Source organism: Rhinolophus sinicus, chromosome 14 (assembly GCF_057876585.1).
Source record: "Rhinolophus sinicus isolate RSI-liver-muscle chromosome 14, RSI-T2T, whole genome shotgun sequence".
NCBI lineage: Eukaryota > Metazoa > Chordata > Mammalia > Chiroptera > Rhinolophidae > Rhinolophus > Rhinolophus sinicus.
In genome coordinates this window covers 68,046,999-68,074,269 of record NC_142514.1, presented here as the reverse complement: position 1 = coordinate 68,074,269, position 27,271 = coordinate 68,046,999, and the positions used below count along the sequence as shown (strand labels likewise).

At 34.4% G+C, this 27,271-nt stretch overlaps 1 protein-coding gene across 3 annotated transcripts in view; it reads right to left on the bottom strand.

Annotated features, from left to right (window-relative positions):
- Positions 1–5,591: 5,591 nt before the first annotated feature.
- ZNF326 (zinc finger protein 326) overlaps positions 5,592–27,271 on the bottom strand; it is a 38,567-nt gene continuing 16,887 nt past the window's right edge. For all 3 annotated transcript variants that reach the window (XM_019753232.3, XM_074335118.2, XM_074335119.2), the window contains 6 exons: positions 20,302–20,413; positions 15,618–15,765; positions 14,399–14,498; positions 12,447–12,577; positions 10,871–10,966; positions 5,592–6,056 (listed from right to left, as the gene is read on the bottom strand). In XM_019753232.3, the coding sequence (XP_019608791.2) occupies positions 5,727–6,056; positions 10,871–10,966; positions 12,447–12,577; positions 14,399–14,498; positions 15,618–15,765; positions 20,302–20,413 (917 nt within the window). In that variant the 3' untranslated portion in view covers positions 5,592–5,726. The remainder of the gene's footprint in view (positions 6,057–10,870; positions 10,967–12,446; positions 12,578–14,398; positions 14,499–15,617; positions 15,766–20,301; positions 20,414–27,271) is intronic.

Here is a 27,271-nt window from a genome sequence, read left to right as displayed (position 1 = left end):
TACACAATACATTCATTCACTCAAAAATATTTACTGAGCACTTACCATGCACCCGGCACTGTGATATATATATATACACACACACATATGTGTGTGTGTGTGTGTGTGTGTGTGTGTGTATATATATATATATATATATATATATATAATGATATTCCACGGTGAAGTCTATATACATATGGCTCCTAACCTCATGAAGTTTAATTTTAAATGGATGGTAGTTACCTGGATCTTCTGTGTCTCTTAAATTTTCTCAAAATTTCTATCTATTTAACCTTTTCTTGTAAGATTCTGGAAGTATCACTCAGCTCAAAATTCTAGTTCAGTAATTTGATTTCCAGCCATGTTTTAGTCAACTACTTGGCCTAGAGATTTTTATTCTAGCAACTATTTTTTATTTCTAAGATACTTTTTTCACAGCAGTCGGCATTTTTAAAATTAATGCAATAGTCTCTAAAATTTCTTTGAAAATTATGATATATACTATATCTGAGGATTACATATAAAATTATAATTACTAATTATTTTACATATATTACTAATTACTAATTATTAGTACATATAATACCAATTATCCTCACTCTAAAGTGTTTTTTTTCCTGAATTTTTCCCCCAGAATTATTTCTGCTTTTTAAGTTCACTGCCTATCTTTCACGTGGTTTTTTCCTTACATGTTTGTTGCTTCTAGGTTGTCTGTCAATATTGGTAAACGAGAACCGAGGGGTCAGCATACTTTCTGTAAAGGGCCAGTTAGTACTTTAGGCTTTGAGGGGCACATTGGTCTCTGTCACATATTCTTTTTGTTTTCCACAACCCTTTAAAATATAAAATCCACACAAAAACTGACAATGGGGGAGGCTTACAGATGGTAGGCTGTCAACTGCTCGATTTTTCAGTATTGCTACCTGAAGTTTATTTTCTGTTTGAGTGAAATTCCCTTGGACATGTGATTACAAGAAACCTAGCATTTTAACTCTGTGAGGAAGGAGCCATCAGTAGGAAAAATGGGAACTGAAGAACCACCAGGTTTTTCTTTGCCTGCTTTCCACGTGTGAGGAATCAAAGCTCCTTGTCGTATCCACAAAACACCGTGGGCACTGCCACACTTCGATGGCTCCTCTATATGCTTTGGGAATCTTCTATATCAAATCTTACTCTATTTGGCAAACAGCAAGCTGTGTTATGGCTTTAGCTTGGAGGAATTCTATGGACCAACAACTCTGAGTCAGGAACTGGCATAACTCTTCAGTCCTTTAAAGACGTGGCTTATATTACAGCCACCCACTCATAGCTGCTTCTAAAAATAGAAATAATTACTTAATTTTCATCCATATGTGGCGATGGTTCTTTGTTTCACTAAGATTTTGTTCCTTGTTTTATATCTTCTGAAAATGCCTCACAGACCTTTGTTCTTTCTAGTGTGGTTATGAATGTATCTAATGTTATTAGTGTAATTTTCTATCATTGTATATCTTCTGTAATTTTAACAGAACTTTAGAAGATAATGACTTGAATCCAGTATGCCATTTTGATCTAGAACTCTCCACAAATCATACTTAATATTCATCAATAACCAAGCGGCTGTAGTTCCTTTCCACAATCCCAGTCACCACCAGGAGGCCATCTCCTGTCACCATCAACATCACCTCACACCTACCACAAATAATTTTTAAAAATAACAATAATTAAATTTAAACAAAAACAAACAAAAATCAGGAGAAGGGGAAGAGAAAAGCAGGAAGAGATGTTTCCAAAGGAGCCTTGAATGGTGGCAGTGCTGACTGAATTTACCACTGCCAAGGATCAGCCCCCCAGCCTTGCAGGCCCTCTGTTTGTGTTTGCAAACCTAACAGAGATCCGGGTACCAGGGTAGGGACCATAACTATCAAATAATGTCAAATTGTTGATTTATAATATGAACTGTAACTGTCACATGGACTAAAACACTTCTGCCAGAATAACTATTCCGTTTTCTGTCCGTAAGCAGAACTACAGTGGATGTCAAACCACAATCAAAAGTTTTCTTACCATTAATGCCTCTGAAAGTACACTCAAAAAATGGTTAAAGTGATCAATTTTGTGCTATATGTTTTTTACACATTCATAAAAAAGTTTGTATTCAAAATAGCAAATGTTAAATAATGTAAGTCTGATAATAAGATAACCTGATACTATTAGGTTGGTGCAAAAGTAATTGCAGTTTTTGCAATTATTTTAACCTTTTAAACCATAATTACTTTTGCACCAACCTAATATCTACCTCTACAATAGTAAACTTACCCATAAAAACAGAATTCTCAAATATGTTTTAACATGCTCTACTATATGCCTTTGTAGTTCTTTTTTCTGTATGTCCATGACTTTTGGTATACAAATTTCTATAGATATTCTGAGTTGTTTCATTTATTTATTAGAAAGGATTATATTGTACTATTATAAATTATAATAGACATGTTATAAAATATTTTATAATAATGTGATATTATAAAATATATCTAAATCTTATAATGTAGTCAGGTTATAGTCAAATATTGGCAATTCTAGGAACCACTGTCTCCTGAAGCAAGATCATAAATGCAGATGTTTATGGAGACAGGCAGTTAATACAAATATGTTAAGACTAAGATATAAAGCTAGGGAAGCAGGCAAGGAACAAAACATAGAGCGACAGATGCCACACTAGAAGTATGTGGATGTAATACTGACTGGTACGGAAAGCCAACGACATATTTCAAGTAGGGGAACGACACAAGACAGGGCCAGTTAAAGGTCAAGTACTATTCCTGTTATTAAAACTTCACAATATGGTTTAAGAAATAAATAATCAAATGGGGGAAAAAAGAACAAGAACAAGGCCCAGTTTTCTGACTCCCAGAATCTAATAACAAAGGTCATTCCAATTCTTTCATAAAGTATTATGGAGAATCCGCCAAGCCTATGCCTGCTCACTGAAGGGCAGAATCTCCTGCTTTAATGTGGGAGAGTTGTAGGCACTAGGAATTTGTTCGAGAGCCCTATAAATGTTGACCATGACCATCAGAACAACCTGATAGTTATTAAAAATATGCCATCTCCAAAGAATATGATCTAGTAAATCTGGAATATAGGTGGCCCCAAATCCTAACTTTCACAAAAATTTAAGAACTACTGCCCTTATGTTTCCTCAGAAAAGCCTCTTCTAATATTTAAGGTGACCTGAAGGATGAAGAGTTCACCAAGGAAAACTTGACAGGCGTAGGTTACAGAAAGTGCAAAGGTCTAGAGATAGGGAAGGGTTTCATTAAAAAGATAATAACAAAAGGCCATTATGGCTGGTGGTAAGAACAGTATGATATAAAGTTGGCCAGGCCAGGCCTGACTGCCATGATAAGGACTTTGAATTGTATAGGTACAAGCAGCAGCAGGAGGCTAGCATAATCTGAATTACATTTTTAACAGATTATACTCCTGTGTGGAAAATTGAGTCTAGCAGGGTCAGAATGGAAGCAAGATTAGTTAATAGCGATTTCAGTAGCCCAGGGAAGAGATGATGTTGACTTGAGCTGGGTTGGTAACAGCAGAGATGGAAGTGAGGGCAGACAAATTTTGGAAGTAGAAAACACAGACCTTCTGATAGATTGGAGGAAGGAGGGGATAAAAAGGGAAGAATATAGGACAATCTCTAGGCATTTGGCTTAAACAACTGTATAGGTTGTAAGTAATTTTTTTGGCTATTAGAACTAATGTTTAGCTTTTAAATAAAAATAACAAATAATAGATAACAGCAGTTGAAAGGTTCTTGAAGATATTATATAAATCCTTATCACAAAAGTATTGGAAATATAAACACTAACAGTCACAAAAATTAATCTGCCTGCAAACTAAACTGTCTATCTACAAATTATCCAATAGGATATACACAAATTTGAATTTCTGAATTAAGCACAGTAACAAACTGCACTTCAGTAATATCTTGCAAATAAGCTAGTCTGAATAAAGGTTTTTAGATGTTTCCCACAAAATTACTACTTAAGATGTGCTTTCTTATCTCTCATTCTAAAACATTTATTTAGAAGTTGTTATGCAAGATTCTTTTCATACAGGGTTCTTTCCAAAAGTTTCTTAAAAACAAAAAACAAAAACAAACAAACAAAAAATACCCTACATAGTGCCAAATGAACCTACTAATTTTAACCCAAAGGGATATATTCTCCTTCTACATTAGCCCTTCCACAAATATTTTTTTTAAAGGAGAAACAAGAGTTGATCAAATCCTAACAGCCTTAAAATCTGAACTCCTGAACAAAAATGACTTACTTTCTGAAGCCTTTTTAGGTAAATACAGACTCCGAGAAAGGATCCAAACTGCTCCAGTCTTCAACTAAACTTATTTGGCTCCAAATCCCTACAAATGGATGGCTATAAATGCCTACTAGATTTTCCCAGCTGCAAGGTAAGCAAATCTAGCCCACAATAGTAAACCCATATTGGCCTGGAAAAAAAAATCTATCTTTAAAAGCTTTGATGTATGCAAAAAAGAGAAATTATCTGTAAAATTCTACAAATGCCCATGCAATCATCCACTAAACATCTTAAAATTACTTAATATACCCATATATTGATCCATTTGGTGCTTCAAAATTTTGACATGCTGATTTCACTGAAAGAGTCCCCCTCCTAAAAGAGGCCAGAGTAAAGATTCAGAGCACTGCTTTTCAGTGACATATATGGTCATCTGAAAATGGGTCATCTATCCATCTCATCTTCTCTTTTTGAGTACGTAAGCATATGAATTATAAAAAGTTATAAAAGGAGAAATATTCAAGAGAGAAATAATTCTTTTTTTAAAAAGTGATAGTTTACTTCTTGGTTCTTCAGCCAAAAACTGACATGACAAAAGAACACAACTATGAAAAATTATTTGTATTCAAATGTATTTTCAAAAAGATTTCAAGATTTGACACAGGAACAGCGAAAAGAAATGAATTAAAACAAATATAAACAGGTCAGTTGTAGACTGACATCTATTTGAAATATGTTTACAAAATAATTTAGTAATATTTTTTAAAAATATGATGACTGAGGTAAATTTTTTCTTTAATTCAAGTCTTCTCAATCATCTTGAAATACTTGTGAGCTGACCTCATGCATTAAGGCAAACCTGATTTTAGGTACTAATTTAATTGATGAACTGTTTCATTTAAAATTGCTAATCCAGGGAGTTTTTGTAAAAATCATTTTATTGCTACAAAGGGAAACATGGTCACAAAAAGCTTTTTAAGCGTATCTTAACGCAAATTACTATTCAATGTCCAATGCAGTAAAAAAATACACAGAGCACAAAATACTTGCCCAATTTATCTCTTCCAGGGTAAGTATTCAAAACATTAATGCACACTTGAATATATACTCCCAAGAGCAGCATTTAAGTTCAAATGATTAGAATAGATATACTAACAATACATATCTGTTATCCTAACACCAATAAAGTAATAAAAACTAAGCTTAAAAATTATACAAACAATTTATCGAATCTAAGTTTGGTAGCTATAAAAACTAAACTAAAATAGTCTTACTTTCATTTTATTAAACAAATGCCAAACATTTAGAAATTATATAAAACAACTTTTAATGTGTAGAATGCATGCAACATGGGTGTTAACTCTCATATTTTAAACTATTAAAATTCTTACCCTTTCCCACATTAGGACAAATTTAAAGCTTCTTTTAAATCTAATACCTTATATTTAATTTTGTTCATGTTGATCAACAGGGAAGTTGACAGACTCTTCCTTTGCTGCTTCCTCTCCTTCCCCCGCTCCCTCCCCTTCCCCCACTGTCCCTTCTTCCCCCACTCCCTCTATGTCCCCCGCTTCCTCTACATTGCCCACTCCCTCTAGTCCTCCACCTTCTCCCACTTCCTCCACTTCTTCCACTTCCTCTCCTTCTCCCACTTCCTCTTCTTCCTCCTCTTCCTCCTCCTCTTCAATAGGTTCATCAATCTTTTCTTCTTCCTCCTCATCTCCTTCTATTTGCTGATCTTGAGAATGATCTTGAATTTCAAAAGGATTCTCACCCTGAAAACATGAGAAATAGCTTTTAAAATCAGTCCATTCATTTTTGGTTCAGTGAAAGTTTTATTTTCTGTATCATCAAAATACTATTTGAAGCTTTTTACTTTAATTTATGACAAATCCACTGAAGATCTGTTGAGTACCTATTCCTACCAATGTGAGTATATACATTACTAAAGTTGTTATTTTTACTCCATAAACTGGAAAACATTAAAGGCCATATTTTCTTAACTGAATTTCCAAAATTATATACATATACCAGGGGCGCCATAAAAATGTATACAAGTGGACACTTTGGTCAATGTTGTCAAGCAGTAGCTCGCCATAACCGAAGTGTCTGGATGCTGATGGTAACCACTTTGAGCACCTCTTGTAATTGCAGAAGTCAAACATGACTTGTATTCGTCTTTTGTTATCAGTACATATTGAGTACTACAATTTTAACAGTTTTCCTTTCTTAAAATGTGTATACATTTTTTTGGTACCCTCGGTACATGACAGAGGTAAATATATGGGTTTTCACAGAAACTAACTATATGAAGCAAAGATTTATATTCTACTTAATTATACTAGTAGTCATTGTACTATTGGTACAGAATATTTTTTAAAACCTCAAATAAAAATCATGTACCTATTAGATATCATGCCTTACTTTTTCTTTTAAAAAGTAGACAAATCTTTAATTCACTAAACATTCAGACACAATTTCACTTTAATATTTTAAATACTTGAATTATGTATCTGATTAAGTCTCAAAAATGGGACCATATCAAAAGGTTGTATTAATGTAGCAGGAAATGAAGAGGCAATGAAGGTTATTAAACAGGAAAGTATAAGACTTGTGCTACACTTTAAGGTAAATCAGATAGGAATGTGCAGGATGAATTAGAATAGCAAGAGAAGAAATACTAGTGAGGGGGTTTCAATAGCCCACTAATTGCCCCTAAAATGGAAGTATAACAGGCTCGGGTCCCACATTCTGAGATTTTCATTTTGTGAAGTAGTGACACCATTAACAAAATAGGTAAAACAGGATGATGAAGGTGAAGTAGCAGGTACATGCTGTATGTAATCAGAATTTCAGATGTCTAAATGCCTAATAGGCAGCTATAAATTTACAGCTCAAAAGAGAAGACAGTTCAGAGTAAGACATTTACATTTGTGAACTGCTTGCATAGAGTGAATAGTGAAGCCAAGGTCATAAATGAGACAGCCAGGGGTGAGGCTGGGGGAGTAAATAGAAAAAATGGGCCTAGAATAAAACACTATGAAAATGCTTATACAGGGGGCAGAAGTTAGAAAAGAAAAACTCAATGCAGGAGGAAACCCAGGATAGTAAAATATTACCTGGCAAAACAAAGTTTCAAGAATAAGTGATAGATCAACAATGTCAGATAACACAAACAGTAGAAAAGAATTGAAAAAAGGTCACTACAGTTGATAATTATTAAAGCTGAGTGAGGGTATTTGAGGGATTTATTAGACTATTCCCTTTACATTCATAAGTTTAAAATAATAAAGAATAAAACATTTTTTATTTGAAAATTAGGTCTCTAGTAATCTTAGAGCAATTTCAAAAGGATAATATAAGTGAAATACAGCAATGATTGTCCAAAAATTAACTGTCACAATTTTCTGTGAAGCTCTCAAAAAACAAAGGCCCGGGTCCCACATTCTGAGATTTTAATTTTGTCAAGTAATGGAGCTCTTGCTAAAAAAAAACCACAAATTCCTGAATCAATTTCAGACCTCCTGAATCAAAATTTCCAGGAAAAGAGTCTGGTAACATGCATACTGAAAAGCATTTCGGGAGATATTTATCAGAGAAGTTTAGAAAAACCCTAATTTAGAAGGTCTTAAAAAGGACCTAGGCAGTTTTTTGATTTTCGCCTCACAGGTGATTCTAATTACGTATTTCCAGCTGAGAACTACTAGGTTAAAGAGTGAATAATATACAAGAAGCAAAGAGGCCAAATGCAGGGTAAACTACCTTTTTAAGTATGGTGATAAGAGAAAATAGATGGGGAAGGCAAGAGACTAGGAAAAGTTTTAGTTTAGGGAACTCATAAGCATGTCTGGGAATGATAGTAAAATAACAAGAAAAACAAAATCAGATGCAAGTGAAAAAAAAGATAATTGATGAAACAAAAATCACCATACAGATGAAGGGCAAAAAAGGGTATTTTCCTTCACAGATAACAATAAAGATGAGGGAAAGATACATAAATCTACGGCAAAAAGGAGAGAACTATGAAGTTCACATCTAAAGGTCTCAATCTCCCTAAGAGAAAAGAATATGGTAAGTGAGGATGGTAAAGATGAAATATGGAAATGTGAAGAGTGGAAAAGATTTGAAACAGTCACTATAGAAAGCATATTACATTGACTGGTAATAAGTAAAATTATTATGAATGCAGTGTAAACATGGCAAACACAATACTCGCACAATTCCATGTTACTTTCCACAAGATAGACAGTAAAGTAACCATAGATGGCACAGTGGTGGGAACTGGTAGGTGGCAGAAGAACAGGTAAGTAAGGAATTTTGGAATGGCAGCACTGCATTGTTGTAAGGGCTGAACCGAGGGTCCAGGCCAGAGAGGGAAGGTAGAACAAGATGATACAGTTGGAGAATTAGGAGAAATTGACAAACTGATTATCTTGGACAAAAATTAAAAAGGGTATTTTGTCAGACTGAGAGAACTTGAAAGTGAAAGAGTTTTAAGCCGTGGTCAGAGCTGACGACGAACATTAGATATTCTGGGGAATGACAGCAGGGAACAGAGCAGACCAAATGCTGACCAAAGGGAAATTACGGAGCAATGTGACTGTGGGGACAGAGCCCCAGAAAGCAGTTTCCAGGCTCTCGGCCTCACATAGAAAAGTGCTGGCTCAGCTAGTAAATGGCCATCAACTGTGATTGGATAACCATCAGCTGTGGCTAGTTGGCCATCAGCTGTAACCAGTGGGCCATTGGCCACTAATATAACTGCTGTGGATACGCTAGCAGAAAATGGGGGCTAGCAAGAAGATGGTGGCTGGGCTGGCAAACGCAGATTGGCGGAGTGCGGGTTGCAGATTGCAGAGAAGTGGACAGCAGGTTGCAGAAGTGTGGCTCCTGCTTCCTGTATCTCCAACCCAGCTGCCAGCAAGACTACAGTGGTATGACTCCCCTACCTATGGCTCTGTGGGTGTTCCTTTTTGGCCTCACCATATCCTGCGTTCTTATGTGGGGAGCAGGAGCTGAGACCCCACCTGCCGCCCTGCATAACAGTGACACTGGTGCTTCTTGAGCTTTAATGCACGTGAATCAATTCCTGGTCCATGGGTCGATCACATTCAGAGTAACAAGGTTCTAGAGGAGTTCTCCTCAGTTCAGGTACTATCTCCCCAACAGGTCCATGAGCAAGACACTCCCACCAGTGATGTCTCTCATTCAATGAAGCGACACTGAAGTGTAGCCTAAAATCCCTATGTAGAAATTCTAATTTGTATTCTTCTCTCATTAACGATTACTTTCATACATCAATAGAAACCATTAACTTCTCAAAAGTTTGTGGTATAGCAAAAATAAAAATTTTAGTAAAAATAATAATTTTTCCTCATGCAGCTATGATGCTTTTATCTTTCTGATGCTGTATCTCCCACAAAACTGGATCTCAAATGGGGCTGCCTCACTTTTTAAAAGTGCTGTCAAGAATATAGTAAACAGTGACAAATATGTTTAACAAATCAGAAAACAGGCCCCTTAAGGACAAACCAAAAGAACTGAGATTTATTCAGCTGGAAGTCACTTGGTTGAGGGATAATTTTGTGCTCGTTAAGTATGTATCAGGCTTCTTCACAGAGCACCTGTTAATCGCCACAACAGCCAAAATAAACAAAACTTCTCTCATGTATAGAACATTTAGTTACTAATAGATATTAGAAATTTTTGCAAATTTTCCACATAAAAGCGCTCTTCAGTGTAGAATGATTTAAATGAGGTAGTATAAAGACTCAAAAACTAACCTCTAAAATTTATTTCTATTAGTTCCTGATTAATAATTTCTTATTTGTACAGTAAGTTTCCATAACAAGTAAAGAAGAATTACCTCAGTGGTACATGGCAAAAATTGTGAGAAGCAGTGGGCCAGGTATACCTAACTGATCACATCTGAGTTTCCTACTATTAGGCCTCCTGATTCCATGAGGGAGCTTTTTCTGAAGCAACATATCTAATCTCCTGCTTCCCTTCCACCTTTATCCAAAGAAGAAGAATGACTTATCCAACTAGTATGCTTGGAAGAAGATACTGAGCATGCACAACTCAATCCCTTCTGGGTCCCTTCTTTGGGGTCTTCCTAGCAATAAAAAGGGTACCTTCTAGTCTGTGTCATGTGGTAAACTAGGGGAAACCTGTTGCTGTCCAGCTGAACCAGTAACAGAGGTTGGGTGGACATAAGCCTATCTAATTTAGGAGTAAAATCTTAGAAGGTCCACAGTAACTGTACATCTAAAACATATCCTTCAAGACATTCTTTTTCTAAAAATCAAAACTAAAGTCAACATTTTGATCTTCTATCAAACTTCTTTTGTATCTCTCAAATGATTCAGAGCTAGAAAGGGGTCGAGAGGAATGGCTTTTTGCCCCCTCCCCCCACAAATCCCAACAATTTAGGAAAAAAAGATGTTTTACCTATATACAAGATACCAAGTAAAATTCTGCCTAATGTTTTACTATATTTAAATATGACAAAGACTTACTATGTCACCATTTAATTATTATAATACTATAATATGTGTAACCGAAAAAAGTTTATACCCCAATATCTTACCTTAACAAAACGTTCATATCGTGCCTTCACTATTGGATTATTTAAAATGCTTGTAGCAGTCAAGACACTTTCTCTTTTTATTTGTTCCTTATAAGCCTATGAAAAATAGAACACACTGAGGTACTTGAAAAACATACCATGAGAATTATTTCCATAATTAAAATGACATTGTATGCTCAAATCCTTCGATTTAAATGATTTACTTTCTGGCAAATTAAGCTATAAAGCAACAATAGCTACTGTGACCACAATGTAAATCATCTATGGATGAAAACAATGAAGACTCAATGAGTAGATCACCTTCAACAAAACACACCCAGTCGCCAGATAGCGTAAGTCTAGTAGTTCTAGTAAGCAGTTGTTTTCTCTCCTGTCTACTCTACAGCCACTTCCCCCTGTGCCAACTTCTCCAAAGGTCTTATATGAAAACAAGACTGGGTATTACATTATATTACATTACATTATATTACATTACATTATATCATATCATATCATATCATATCATATCATATCACATCATATCATATTAAGACCTGGTCTTATTTTAATATAATATAAGACCAGGTCTTATATTAATTTTTGCTCCAAAAGACGCATTAGAGCTGATGGCCTGGCTAGGTCTTATTTTTGGGGAAACACAGTACTAATTTTTATGCGATCAAAAAGAATGGTTTTTCATACAGTTAAGAGTAATTAATCTATATCTGCGCTGTAGCTATCACAAAACTATTATACAAAGGAGAGATGGTAATAACATTGAATGTCTAGTTGTTAAAAGGTGTCAAGGGAATATCAAAAGTGAAAAGACAAAGATTTTTAAAAAGACTATGTGCTCAAAGTAGCTTTAAAAAGTCTTAAAAGGTCTGAGTTAAATGAGGTTCACTTCAATACAAAATATGAATTTAAGACCCAGGTATGTTCTATTTAAAACTTACAGTCTTCAATATTAGAATTTTAAAATTTGCTTCTCAAACTTATATTGCACAATATATACATTTTTATTTGAAATAAATTTGACTAAATAAAAGCAACCCATATAGAAGCAGAAAATGCTAATCAAAAATAAAATAGTAAATTCTTCTAGTATGTTTGAGTAAATTCTACTCAAAAACAGAACATACACACACATACACACACACTCATAAAACCATTTTGTACCAACTTAAAAAAAATCTTAATAAAAAGAACAGTGCAACAACAGCTATGATTTCCTGAATGCCTATGTGCCAGGCACTATTTTAAGTGTTTTTTATACTTTAATTAATCTAATCCTTAAACAGTCACATAAGAGAAGAATGATTATCCATCCCCACTTTACAGATAAGAGAAACTCAGACAAAAGTTAATTTACTTATTTAACATGTACCGAACCATAACTCAAACCCAGAAAGTCTTGCTCCAGAGCCCACAACCTTAACTACTATGTTACACTGCCTCTCTAGGTATCTTTAATTATTCACACATGAGATTAATAGGATTGTACACAAGTTAGGCAGGTGTGAAACAATAGCCTTTAAAGGACAATAAGGGATTGATGAATAATTAAATGATTTCATTAAGACAGATCAAAACTTACCTGCTTCCCTTTGATATGATCAGGAGATTTTAAGTGCTGCTGAACTGAACTATGTAAAGCAGGGATATACACACTACAGGCACTGCAGTGAACGGTCTCCACTTTCATCATGTGATCATCTGCAGTAACACCTACAAGAGCAATCCAATCATTAGTAAGAAAAGAAATGATTCACATATTCTTTTTCAGACAAATCAAATTTTACTATTTATTTCCATAATTATGTATACCGCTCCTTCCCAAGAAAAGGACTGGCATATGCAGGTTTACAGATTATATATCCACAGATTACAGATAACAGATTAAAATTATAAAATATAATTACATTATATTTCCTAATCATGTTATATATCATGCTCTGAAGCCTATAAGTCAATCCCCAAAGTATAATATAAAAGAAAACAAATGTGATTTTGTACTAAAATAAGAATTTCTGATTATGAATGTGAGTGGGTAAGGATGGGGAAAAGATGTCAAAATTGGATTCATAAGGAACAAAAATCAGTATGGCTGGGGCACAGAGTATAAAGAAGGTGAGAACAGAGAAAAATGAGAACAGAGAGAAAGAGAGAGGCCTAGGTCATGGAGAGCTCTTTGTGCCATGCCTAGGAATTTGAACTTCACCCTGTAGAGAATGGGGAAGCCATAGAAAATTCCTGAAGCAATGAAAACATGTAGTAGAATTAGGGATAAGAAAGACTGGAAGTAAGAAAACTCAATAGGGAAATACCATAATCATCAAAAGAACATATAAAGATTTAAACAAATGTAATATTTAAAGAGGAGGTAAAGAAATAGATTTGGCAGATATTTAAAGATAGACCCAAAGCACACAATCCTACAGATACAGTAAGTTAAAAGTTTTAAGTGTTTAGATTAACTTCGTACTTCTGACTTTGATGGTGGGGCCACTTTCCAAGATAAATAAAAGAGATATTTGTTGAATTTTTGTTTTGTTTTGTTTTGTTTTGTTTAAGGGGTGGAGGATGCTCAAGGAGAGGATAAATTTTTTGAATATGGTGATTTTGTGGGACTGTTGAAGAAAGAGGTCAATAGGCAGTTGGATGTATGATATTTGAGTTCAGAAGAGAAACCTATGCTACAGATGTATAAGTAATTAACAAAAATGTCAATTTAAGCTCTGTAAGTAAATGAATTCATGAGGATGGAACATAAAGAGATGATAATAGGACTAATGACAGAATACTGGGAAATACCAACTTCTAAAAGCCTGGTAGAGAAAAGAAAAGCACAAAAAGTAAAAAAAGACAAAGGAATCAGAGAACATCAGGGCAATGAGTTACCACAAAACCCTAGGGGAGAAATGGATTCATGAAGAATAAAGTTACCAGTGAAAAACGTTGCAGAAGTAAAATGAGTCAAAAGAATCTGCTGAAGTTGATGTTGGTATCCTGTCAGAGCAGTTGCAGTAAACTCACAGTAGCAGAAAGTTGTCCACTGTGGGTAAAGTAATAAATGGGAAGTGAAGAAACAGAGACCAGTGTGAACTATGCTTAAAGAAGCGTGGTTGTTTAAAGAGAAAAGTAGATTTTAGGTGAATTAGTGTTTTTCTTTGGGGGGAGGGGGGTTTGTTTGGGTTTGTTTGTTTTTAAGAGTATAGGTTTCAGAGAGGAGATCCAAAAAAAAGGAAAGACTGAAAAACAGAGGAGCAAAAATCCTTAAGGAAATGAGAAGGGTAAGAGAGACAGAGGACAGACTAGTAGACAAGTAAAGCTAATTTTTCCTCTAAAATTGAAGTGAAAGACAGAAGGGTAAGTAGTGACAAATTTGTAAGCACGAGAACAGGAAGTCAAAGGAGTTAATTTCTGAAAGCCACTCAGGGCTACCACATAAAACTACGTACTATATCATTCTAGAGGGCATCACTTACATTGAAATAGGTTATGGTATGTAAAATATACATGTAAATTTCTAAAACAATTTGTATTTACCTTCCATAACATCTTTTTCAATTATTTTGACTACTTCTGTTTGATTATTTGTCTGTTGCTTACGAATAGATGTTTTCTTGAATTTATTCACCATACATTCCTAGAACACAAAATAGGAAGAATCCAAAAAGTTATCAGTGAGCACTTTGTATGTACTTACCACCAAGCTCAGCCTATGGAAGGTAACGATATCTGTTATATAAGAACTAATATCTGTTTCTCAGGAGCTTACAATTTAGTTGAAAGACTATCATAAAGCATAAGGAAACTACAAAAAATATTCACTTTTTAAAATCTATTTTAGGCATATAGAGTAAAGAGAGCTGACTAGTCAAGAGGTCTTCTCTAGGCAGGTGAGGACATAAGTCCTAAATGACATGAACCAATTAAGGAATGAAATTATAGAAAACTATAATTAAGGGACACAATTCTGCAAGGATACAGAGGAGTGAACGACTATTGTATTTCTTCTAACTTTCTAACAATTCCATCTCTTCTGCCCATATTAATTGTATATACAATTAGCAGTCCAGCTCTCATACCTTCCTCAAGCATCCCTGGCCCCAACTATCCTCCCTTACTTCAAAACCCTTCTGTCTGTACTATCATTCTTGGCTCTTCCACTTTACTGTGTCATCTGTGCATGTGTGTGTATGTTCTGTTTTCAATTATTGTCAGTTCACTGACTGCAGTGCCTGTGTTTTCAATGCCTGCACAGAACACTGACATATTTCATAAGTATTCGAGAAAAATTGTTGAACTGATGACCACACACTCATTGTACAAAGGACACCAAAGAGACATCTGCTCTCTGGTTCTGAATTCACCTTCTGTTACTTACTAAGTCACAACTGCGCTCAGCATAATCCTTCATGATATTAAGGGGTTGTTAAGAGGCTCAAATGAAATATTAAAGTACCCAACACAACACCACATCCATAGATGATAGCTGATTCTACATCAATAACAGCTAATGGAATTTTTTTTCCTGACATCTCTACCAGAAATTACTGTGAAAAACTTAAAATGTTCTCTCAAATAACAAATCTAAATTCAATTACTGAGGAGGAATTCACATCTAATTCTGGGCTAATTTTAAAACAACTCTCTTTAAGAGAATTAAAATTTTAGAAAACATAAAATGGGAGATGGAGAACTGTAAAAAAATAACAAATTGAAATCAGATAAAGTGTTTTTCACTTCAAAAACAGCTACTTACATGCAAAAACTCCATAACTACTTTATCAAACTTAGTTTGTTTCTGAATATGATCTAATGTTTCCTGGTGTGAAGAACTTTCCAGATGCAGTTCAATATCTTTTTCTTCAAACGTTCGAAATTTACAAAATGAACATGTGAATGCCATTCTATAAGAAAAAAAAGAAGTTTTAAATTATTACCTAATTTACTTACAAAGAGTTCATAAAAATGTAACAATGAAATTAATTTTATCAGCATCAATAATTTCCTTTCTTCCATTTTATGGTTGATTTTAATTTAGCTTAAGTCAGAAAAAACAGTATTTCTTTTTAAGTATTTGGACAATACTGTCATTATATTACTTTGCATTTCTGGGCCTCTCTGGAGCTTCTGGGTATGAAAGATGGAATCAGTGTAGCTACTTTATCTAGTCCTAAACTCTCCACTTCAGCCTAGACCAGTTAGAAAGCCAAAGCAAACCCCGAGAAGTATCAATTTCCAAAGTTTCACTACTTGTTTTACACTCTGTTCCATCTCAAGCTTCCAAACTACTAAGGTATCAACGCAGCCAAGTGTAACACCAGACAACCATAATTCACTCCCTTGGAGCGCTTGGGTGATCAAACGTCCTGCTCCCTAAAGATTACTTCAGGATGACTAATAGGCCTGAACAAATGCACGCATTTACAAGTTCAGGAGCCATCCCAGAATGAATCCCCCACTCCTCTTATTTAATTGTTCCTACCTTAAATATTGTTATTTCCTTTCCTTGAATTGTGACAACAGTTTCCTAACTGATTTCTGTGTCTCCAGTCTTCATTTTACAATTAATTCCTTATACTATTGGATTTATTTTCCTGGTTAAGAGTATAGGATCTGGAATCAACTGCTGGGTTTACATCCTAGCCCCCTCGAGTGAACTTGGACAAGTTACTTAACTTCTCTGGGCCTTGGTTTTATTACCTTAATGAGATAAGAACCCTCACAGGTGTATTGTGAGATTTTACAAATACATATAAAGCCCTTACAACAGTTCCTGGCACACAGTAATTATTCAATTAATTACTGTTACTTCCTAAAGGAGGCAACAATAGCACATTACTGCTCAAAAGGTTTCACTGGCTCCTTAAAACTCAAAAACAAAAATAAAATAAAGTCAAAATACTTTCAGTTGCCATTTAGGAAAGTTCTTAATCTCTCCTATCTCTCTGGCTTTACCCCATAATACCTTTAACAGTATCTGGCACACAGTACCGTGTGTCCCCGAAAATAAGATCTAGCAGGACCATCAGCTCTAACGCGTCTTATGTTATATTAATTTTTGCTCCAAAAGACACATTAGGGCTCATGGTCTGGCTAGGTCTTATTTTCGGGGAAACATAGCATGTCTTCATTAAATGTTTTAATTAGATTACACCTTTCACCCCACTACAGTCATTTTCAATTCACATAGGTTTCCATTTCCTAAATATCAGTGAAACATTCCTATTTCTTTATTTTCTTACCTCAAGCCATGACCTATACCTGAGCTGCCTAACAATTCCTACTGCAACCCTACCTACCATTCTTAAATCTGTTCCAATCCAATGATCCATTTCCCTGATTTCCCTGCACTCCTGTGTAGAAGTCATCTCCTGTAAGACTTCATACTTCTCTTGGCACTATTCGCCACATATTGTTTGTCTACATTTCTCTCAAACCATCCCTTTCTCCCTGGGATCCCTTACCTTTCCATCCTCTTTATTATATTGATAGTATTCAAATATTCAAAAAGAATATATCACAAAAATATTTACTGTCAATCTCTTATCCTAACTCAAAGTAAAACTACTTTGATAAAATAATTTGAGACTATTTTAAAGGATTCTTATCCTAAAATGACAATTTAATTGAACTGATTCTTTTGGTTGTCATCAGGTTTATATTTCGAATTATGGAGAAAGCAGCTAAATGAAAGTTTGTTTTTTATTTTCTCCAAGTCACAATATATACTATATTAACATGCATATAACATATCCAAATCTATAATTTTAATGGGTAAAGTATTCATAGGGTAATCAAATAGAGAAATTAATCTTATAATGTAAAATTATCTTTGGACCCCTATACATCTGATATAGTGTTCATTTCAATTTATTTCCACACCAAAGTAACTAACCCTTGCCAAAAGAAGGAATGATATCAGAGTGGGAGATACTCACAAGGACCAAAAAGTAGCTGCCTCTTAAAACTAAAACTTTTTATGAGTTAATTCTTAGTAAGCTTAATCCTATTGTTTTTCAGGTCCCAACAAATCAGGAGTAACAAACCAGAAAAAGCTAGCTAAAGGTTATTAAAGCTGGACACAAAGATTACACAATGCCTAAGAAGACTAAAATCAAAGATACTCCTTAAACAAACAAAAAAATCTGGAAATAAGATGCAACTCAATTTTCTTTTACATTTTACATACATAAAACCAATGTATACATTAAAACCAAGTAATAACAAAGTATCCTGTTTTATATGGAACTCATTCATTTTAAAAATACCTCCATAAAAAGGTTTGCAGATTCCTCCTTAAAATGTTATATTTTGAACTAAGATAAAGTTTTAAACATCTAGAAAATGCACTTATGTGAAATGTTTCAAGCTATACAAATAAGTTAATTTTTATAGAGCAAAAATACATTTTGAATGGGAAAAACAATGATTTTACTTTTTAAATATTATATTCTTTGTTTCCCTAGCATAAGCAGTACCAGCATAGATTTCAGAGAAAAAAAGATGAAATAAATTGTCTTTTTTAAAAACCTTCCGGGGCAGCCGGATGGCTGTTGGTTAGAGCGCGAGCTCTCATCAACAAATTTGCCGGTTCAATTCCTGTGTGGGATGGTGGGCTGCAACTAAGATTGAAAATGGTGACTAGACTTGGAGCTGAGCTGCACCAACTAGATTGAAGGATAACTGATGGGTTCTGGAAAAACACACCATTCCCCAATATTTCCCAATAAAAATTTTTTTTTAAATATAAAAAACTTTCCTAGTAATCTTTTTTTTCTATGCATAACTTTACATTTTGTATATATTTTCTATTTTGCCTGCATTTGCTCCATGTTATTACAGGCTTTATAACTTTCATTTTTAACAATGGTCTAAGAGCCCATGACGAGATGCGCTTACATATACTTGATCACATGCTATTGCTGGTATTTGTTTCATGTTTGGAGCTATTATAAATAATGTTGTAACAGGCATCTTTGTAAACTCTGTATTTTTAGGTTATTTTCTTGGAGAGATCAATGAATATAAAAAAACTCAAGACATTTAAGACATTTTTAAACTGTTAAATTGTTTCCCAGTAATTATAACTCGTTATATTACAGTCATCGGCAAATTATGTGTCCTTTGACTGTTTCCTAGTTAGTAAACCAATATTTGTTTTCTCCTCGCTAATAAAATGTTATCCCATTATTTAAATTTTCAGTTTATTTAACTGACAGTGAGTTTTAGCATTTTCCCTAAAATTATTACGATTCCCCGAAAACGAGATCTAGCTGGACCATCAGCTCTAATGCATCTTTTGGAGCAAACATTAATTAATATAAGACCTGGTATTTATTATATTATTAAATTATGTTATATTATATATTGTATTATATTATATTATACCCGGTCTCATATTATATAAGACCCGGTCTTATTTTACTATTATATAAGACCAGGTCTTATATTAATTTTTGCTCCAAAAGATGCATTAGACCTGATGGTCCAGCTAGCTCTTATTTTCGGGGAAACACAGTAGCTGTTGTTCTTTCACCAAATTATGTACCAAGCATCTTATTTCCCTACTTTTCAAAAAATTCTAGTCAGGTGATATTTATCTAACTTAGACATTAATCTCATGTTTATAATATTTTCCAAGTCTGTTTGCTTTCAAGTTTTTAATTTTTATTTAAACAAATCTGGTCATCAATTCCTTTGTAACTTATTCTAGAACTTTTAAGCCTACAAAAAAAATCTTGCAGAGATTAAAATATTCCATTTTATTTTCCTGTTATTTTCTACTTTTTAGGTTTTTTAATTAATCCTTGCTGGTTTAAGAAAAGGATCTAAACCATTTTTCTTCTTACTGTTCAGTTGTTCAAGCAATTCCCCTTTCATTTGCATTTTCTTCTTTATTACATATTATTCTTATAAATAATACAATTGTTTACGGGTTAATTATGTTGCACTGATTACTTTTTTCTAGTACCACATATTTTTAACTATTACAGCTTTCTAATGTTTCACTATCTAGAAAAGCTAGTATCTACTCATTTACTCCTTTTTCAGAATTTTCTTTGGAATCAGGATTGGAAAAACCTGATATATTTGTAATATTTAGTTTTGCTGTCCAAGAATATCATTGTCTCCGTACTGTAGTAAAATATCGAAGACTTTGTCGTTTTCTTCATGTTATGACATGTATTTCTTCTCAAGAATACTGTATTTCTAGGTTTTTTTTCTTTACATTATCATTATTGAAGGGAACCTCGTATTTTCTTGTATTTTCAAAGTGGTGAATGCATATAAATACCAAAAATCAAAAGCATTCTTATGTATTTTTTATTAAACCTTTTCATTTGACACTCAGGAATTTTTTCACATTCCAATTGATGCATTTGCCTTTTCTAGGACGTTGTTTTTTAATGAGCCCAATTTTCTGACTATTAAGTACAAACCTGTATCCATCTCCGTATTTCTCACTGTTTTTTTCTCTTCTGCGCCTTTGTTTCTCTCGTCGGGCTTCAATTCGCCGCTTTTCTTCTTCTTCATTTTTAGGATCAATTTTTGCTAGGGTATCAGAAAAAAAACGTCAAGACTACAGACCAATTTTTCATTCTCCCTTTCCAGTCCCCAATTCATAAAGTACAGACATACAAGGTTTATCTGGTGATAGTCTAAACTGAACTCATCAAAAAAATCAAAGTTCAAGATTACCCAGTATTTCTGAAACATCATTTGAATAAAATCATAAATTTTGCCATATTTACTTTTCATCTATGTGATATTTGCAACATATTTTTCTTTAAGTTTACTAACTTTTTTCTTATTTTCATCTTAAGCAATAATATCCGTATCACCTAAAGTCATCTTGAATACCACTTTAGGAAACAATGAAGTAACCTGACCCTGCCTGAAACTGGAAATCAAATGAACACTGGAGAGTCCTGGATGCAAAAACTCATATATGTTATAGCGGCTTTCCCAAAATTTCTTAAAAGTATAACCTCTAAAATAAAAGCAGTTCTCTCTCTTTTTAAAAATCATTTTTAATGTAAATAAAGTAATAAAATACGTGGTACAAAATTTACCATTTTAACCATTTCCAAGTGTACAATTCAGTGGCATTAAGTACATCACAATGTTATGTAACTACTATCATCACTACTTAGTTTCAGAACATTTTCATCACCCCAAACCGAAAGCCCACACCCATTAAGCAGTCGTTCCCCACTTACCCTTTCCCCAAGCCCCTGGGAACTACTAATCTGCTTTTGTCTCTACAGATTTCCCTGTTTTGGGTATTTCACCATAAATGGAATCATACAATATGTGACCTTTTTTGTCTGGCTACTTTTATTTAACATAATGTTCTCAAGGTTCATCCATATGTTGTACCATTTGTCAGTACTTCATTCCTTTTTATGACTGAATAACATCCCATTGTGTGGATATATCATTTTCTTTTATCCATTCATTTGTTGATAAACACTTGGATCATTTCCAACCTTTTGGCCAATGTGAATAATGCTGCTATGAACATTTGCGTACAGCTTTTGTTTAATACTTCTTTTCAATTCTTTGAGGTATATACTTAGGGGTAGAATTGCTGGGTCATATGGTCTACGTTTAATCATTTGAAGAACCATCCAACTCTTTCCCACAACAGCTGCACCATTTTACATTCCCAACAGTAATGTGTGAGGGTTCCAATTTCTCCACATCCCAGCTAATACTTGCTATTTTCCTTTATTTTATTATGCCCATCCAGTTCACACGATGTGAAGTGGTATCTCATCGTGAGCAGGTTCTTTATTATAATACATTTAACTTTAGACAACAACAACAAAACTTATGTCCTGAAACTTTTCCTTTTATACATTGCTTCTCCTTTAAGATTACGTTTGGACAAATACCTAACATAAAATCATGAATACTTGGGGATTTGTAAACTTAATAGTAAACAAATATTTAAGCAGCACTTGCTATGTATACAGTGGGATGTTTCAAAATTATATAAAATCAGTAACTTAAAATTTAATATCTAGATTATTTTTCATCATTTTATGAGTTTAAATGCATATTCTTATTAACCATTTTCAATATCCTCATTCAGTTTCCCTAAAACCCTCACTCTATGGAAAATCTACTTGTATATGACCTCAAACTAGCATTTCATTTCCCTTCCATATGCTAAAGCTGTGATATATGTTGTACCTCCAGCCAAATAACAGAATATGATTCCTTTCCTACTGCTTTTCAACAAACCATATAGTCTCTACTAAAGAATAGCAAGACCTTATTCCTGAATACTCAGCAGATACCTTTCAAAATGCCCATGTCACACTTGACAGTGAAGCCTGAATTGACTACAGAATTTTGGCTTTAATTTTAACTACACTACACTATTCTCAAGAATTGTTAAAAAGAAAAAAACAAAGTTAGATAACATATATCTACTTTAATGGCAAATTAACTTCTGTATCAAACTTTGCAATATTTACTTAACTATACCTGCAAAATATATCTTTGGACTCTGTCCCAATAGAATCAACTCAATTGCCTATTCTAGTAATATCTAGATTACACAATTTGGTAAACAACAACCTACCAATTAACACAAGTATAAAAGGTATCCCCACCACACACATTCCACTGACTTAGTATCATGTGTCCAGAATTCCAGAATGTTATTATTTTTTGTTATACAATACAGATATCAATTTGCAAAGCATGGCAGAAAAGTAGATTTAAGAACAGTATTTAAATCTTTCCAGAGTTTTATATTCTAGTTCATACATTTTGAGGAAAAAATCAAACATTTTTAATTTCAATTTTTTCAAATATGATATATTAAGATATCTATAATGTTATAATTAGAAAAAGTTGTTTTTTAGAAAGTTATAATTAGAAAAACAACTTTTTTCTAATTATAACGTTATAGATATCTTAATGCATCTATAACAATACAAAGCAATTTTCTGTTACAATCACATAGAGGTTTAAGTGAAGGGTTTCTAGAGCAACACTTGTCCTAGAAAAATTCCTGGCTGTGCCATTTACCTGTTGTTTGACCTGGGCAGAAGTTATTTATCTGCCCTGTGCTTATTTTCTCAGCTGAAGACAGTTTGATAGGCATACCTATACCTGAGCAGGCTGATGTGAGAATTATATAAATAATTCATATTATACCTTTTTCACACAGAGCCTAATGTGCAGTAAACATTCAGTTAAGTACTAGCTTACTACTATTAACAACTACAATCCCACTTTTATCAAAATGGATACATGTATTAATCCTTGAGCAATTTAAATGGAGATAAAATTCAAAAAACAAAACATACTGTCAGTATCTAAAAATATATAATAATACCATTTTGAACTAGGATTTATCTAGGCCTCCTTGCTTCTTTTCCTTCTCCCTCTTTTTTTAAATAATTATTTGAAGGCTAGCACCACTTGTTTAGTACTTCCCACATCAAAGGAATACACTCTAATAAATTCATTGTAATGCTCAACAGATCTTATTTTTTAAAGTGTATGCAAAATATTTGAAATATTTGACCAGAAAATTTTTGGAATATTCATTCATTACAATTATGTAAACCTTCTCCAATCCCAACTACTAGATTAGGTAATCAAAATTTAATTCTAAAGAAGAAAACAGTTTTGAACCTTTGCAACATCACCTAACTTGGAAAGACAAAACACTTCTCAGTCATCTAGGCAAAAATAAATATAAATAACAAAAAATAATTCAGTGTACAAGCAAAATATTTGTTGGATATTATTTTACACACCCCACAGCCCAAAGCAATCACTAATCTACTTCTGTCTCTATAAATTTCCATATTCTAGATTTTAATATGAAAAGAATCATAACATGTGGACTTCTGTTAACTGGCTTTTTTCACTTAGCATAATCTTTTCAAGGTTCATCCAAGTTGTACCATGTACCAATACTTCATCCCATTTTATGGCTGAGAAATATTCCACTATATGGACATAGCCCATTTGTTTATTCATTTATCCATTGATGGATATTTGTGTTGTTTCTACCTTTTGGCTACTATGAATAATGCTTCTATAAACATCTGTATATAAGTGTTTGTGTGGACGTATGTTTTCATTTCCCTTGGACATATAACCAGGAGTGGAATTGCTGGATCACATGGTAATTTTTTGAGGAACTACTTGCTTTCCAAAGCAACTGCACCATTTTACATTGCCACCGGCAATGTATGAGGGTTCTGATTTCTCCGCATCCTCACTGAGACTTGTTATTATCTGTCTTTTTCATTCTAGCCATCCAGGTGAATGTGAAGTGGTATCTCATTGTGATTTTGATTTAAATTTCCCTGGTAATTGGTGGGCATTTTTTTTCATATGCTTATTGACTATTTGTATATCTTTTTTGGAAAAATGGTACTCACATGCTTTATTCACTTTTCAATTGGGTTGTCTTTTTTATTGAGTTATAAAAATTCTTTACACGTTTTAGATATAAGTCCCCAACCAGATGTATGATTTGCAAATATTTCCTACCACTCTGTGGGCTGTCTTCACTGTCTTGATGGTGTCTTTTGAAGCACAAAAGTTTTTAATTTTCACGAAGTCCAATTTATGTTTTTCTTTTGTTGTTCATGCTTTTCGTATCATAACTAAGAATTCCTTACCAAATCCAGTCATGAAGATTTAGTCCTATGTTTTCTTCTAATAGTATTATAGTTTTAGTTTTTACATTTAGGTCTTGCATTTTGGCTATTGCATGTGGCCATCCAGTTGTCCAGAACCATTTGTTGAAGTCTATTCTCTCTCCACTAAATAATTTCAGCATCCTTATTAAAAACCAGTGAATACAGATTTATGAGTTTGTTTCTAGACTCTCGATTCGATTCTATTGATCTATGTGTCTGTTCTTGGGCCAGTACCACATTGTCTTGATTACTGTCGCTTTGTATTAAGTTTTGAAATCAGTCTTTCTATTTTGTCCTTTTTCAGGACTGCTTTGGGTATTTCAGGTCCCTTGCAATTCCTAATGAATTTTAGAATAAACCTGTTAATCTCTGCAAAGAAGTCAGATGGAACGCTGATAAGGATTGTGCTGAATGTGTACATCAGTTTGGGAAGTATTACCATCTTAACAAATGTTAAGTCTTCTGACCTATAAATTATTTTTTATCATTTATTTAGGTCTTCTTTAATTTCTTTCAACAATGTTTTGTAGTTTTCAAAGTATTAGTTCTGCACGTCTTTTGTTCAATTTATTACAGAATATTTTATATTTTTTTTATTTTTAATGTTTCCAGGTATATGAAACAACATAACAGACATTTAAACCCCTCATAAAGTGATAACCCACCCCCCACGCTACTACCCCTGACATCTTATATAGCTGTTACAATACCATCGACTATCTTCTCTATGTTGTACTCCACATCCTATGACTATATATACCTATATATTTAGTTATAGTTGACATTCAATATTGTTCTATTTCAGCTCTTCAGGTGTATAGCGCATTGGTCAGGTGTCTACACAGTCTATGACGTGATCCCCCTGATAAGTCCAGTGCCCATCTGGCACCTTACATGATCTTTACAACACGGTTGATTATATTCCCCATACTGTATTAACTACCAATTTGTATTTCTTAATGCCTTCACCTTTTTCACCCTGCCCCCAACCCCATTCCCACCTAAAACCCTGATAGATCTAGTACCTATCCGGCACCATACCTAGTTATTACAATGTTATTGACTATATTCCTTATGCTGTACCCTACATCCCCATGACTACTGTATAACAACCACTTTGTACTTCTTAATACCTTCCCTTTTCACCCATACTTAACCCCCCACTCACATCTTAAGTCTCGCTAAGATTCCTTGTAATATTGGTTTGGTGGTAAACTCTTTTAGCTTTTTCTTGTCTGGGAAACTCATTATCTGTCCTTCAATTCTAAATGACAGCCTTGCTAGGTAGAGCAATCTTGTTTGTATGTCACTGCTTTTCATCACTTGAAATATTTCCTGCCATTCCCTTCTTACCTGCAAAGTTTCTGTTGAGAAATCATCTGCCAGTCTTATGGGGGCTCCCTCGTAGGTAACTAACTGCTTTTCTCTTGCTGCTTTTAAGATTCTCTCTTTGTATTTAACCTTTGACATCTTAATTATGATGTGTCTTGGTGTTGATCTCTTTGGGTTTATCTTATTTGGGCCTCTGCTTTCTGGGCATGTAAGTCTATTTTGTTCAGCAGGTTAGGGAAGTTTTCTGTCATTATTTCTTCAAGTAGGTTTTTAATTCCTTGCTCTCTCTCTTCTCCTTGATACCCCTATAATGTGAATATTGGTACACTTGATATTGTCCTTAAACTCTCAATTTTGGGGATTCTTTTTTCTTTTTGCTGTTCTGGTTGGGTGTTTTTTGCTACCTTATCTTCTACATCGCTGGTTAGATCCTCTGCTTCATCTAATCTGCTGTTGATTCCCTGTAATATATTCTTCATTTCCATTACTGTATTCTTTATTTCTGACTGGTTCTTTTTTAGTTTCCATCTCCATTTTTATGCTTCCTGTCTCTCTGATGAAGTTCTCTGATTAGCATTCCTATGACCAGTGTTTGGAACTCTGCATCTGACAGATTGCTTACCTCTATTTCACTTAGTTCTTTTTCTGGAGCTTTGTTCTGTTCTTTCATTTGAAACATGTTTCTTTGTCTCACCATTTTGGCTGCCTCCCTGTGTTTGTTTCTATGTATTAGGTAGGGCTGCTATGTCTTCCGGTCTTAATAGAGTGGCCTTATGTAGTAGGTGTGCTGTGGGGTTCAGTGGCACAGTCTTTCTGGTCACCTGAGCCACGTGTTCCAGGTGTGTCCCTTGTGTCGGTTGTGTGTGCCCTCCTCTTGTAGTTGAACCTTGGTTGATAATTGCACATCAATGTGAGGGACTGACCCTTGGGCTCACTGGTTGTGAGGACTGGCCTTGACTACAGTGGAAGGGTTGCTGTGCAGGGGCTGATCCTATAAAGCAAGATCTGCCTCAGCAGGACTCTGATGTCTGTCCAATCCACCCCTTGGGTGTGTCGTACTTGGAGACGGCTGGGTGATGCTCCAGCTGTTTTGAAGCTGGCTACTGGGGACGCCAGCCCTAGGACCACCTTGGAGGGGACCCACTGTAGGTCTACTTCAGCCACAGCCTGTGCCCCACCTGGGGCCACCCAGCGGAAGCCAGAAAGAAATCCGCAGATGGCTGCCTCTCGTGTTGTGCTTAGAAGACCCTTTGAGAGGCCAAGAAGGGAACCAAGGCTGACTGTCACTAATGCTGGCTTAGGGCTGCTCAGCCAGAGGTACAGGACAAGCTCAAGCCAGATGCTGCTTGTCTGGGCTCCACGAACCTTTGAGAGACCCTAGGAAAGTGCAGCTTGAGCC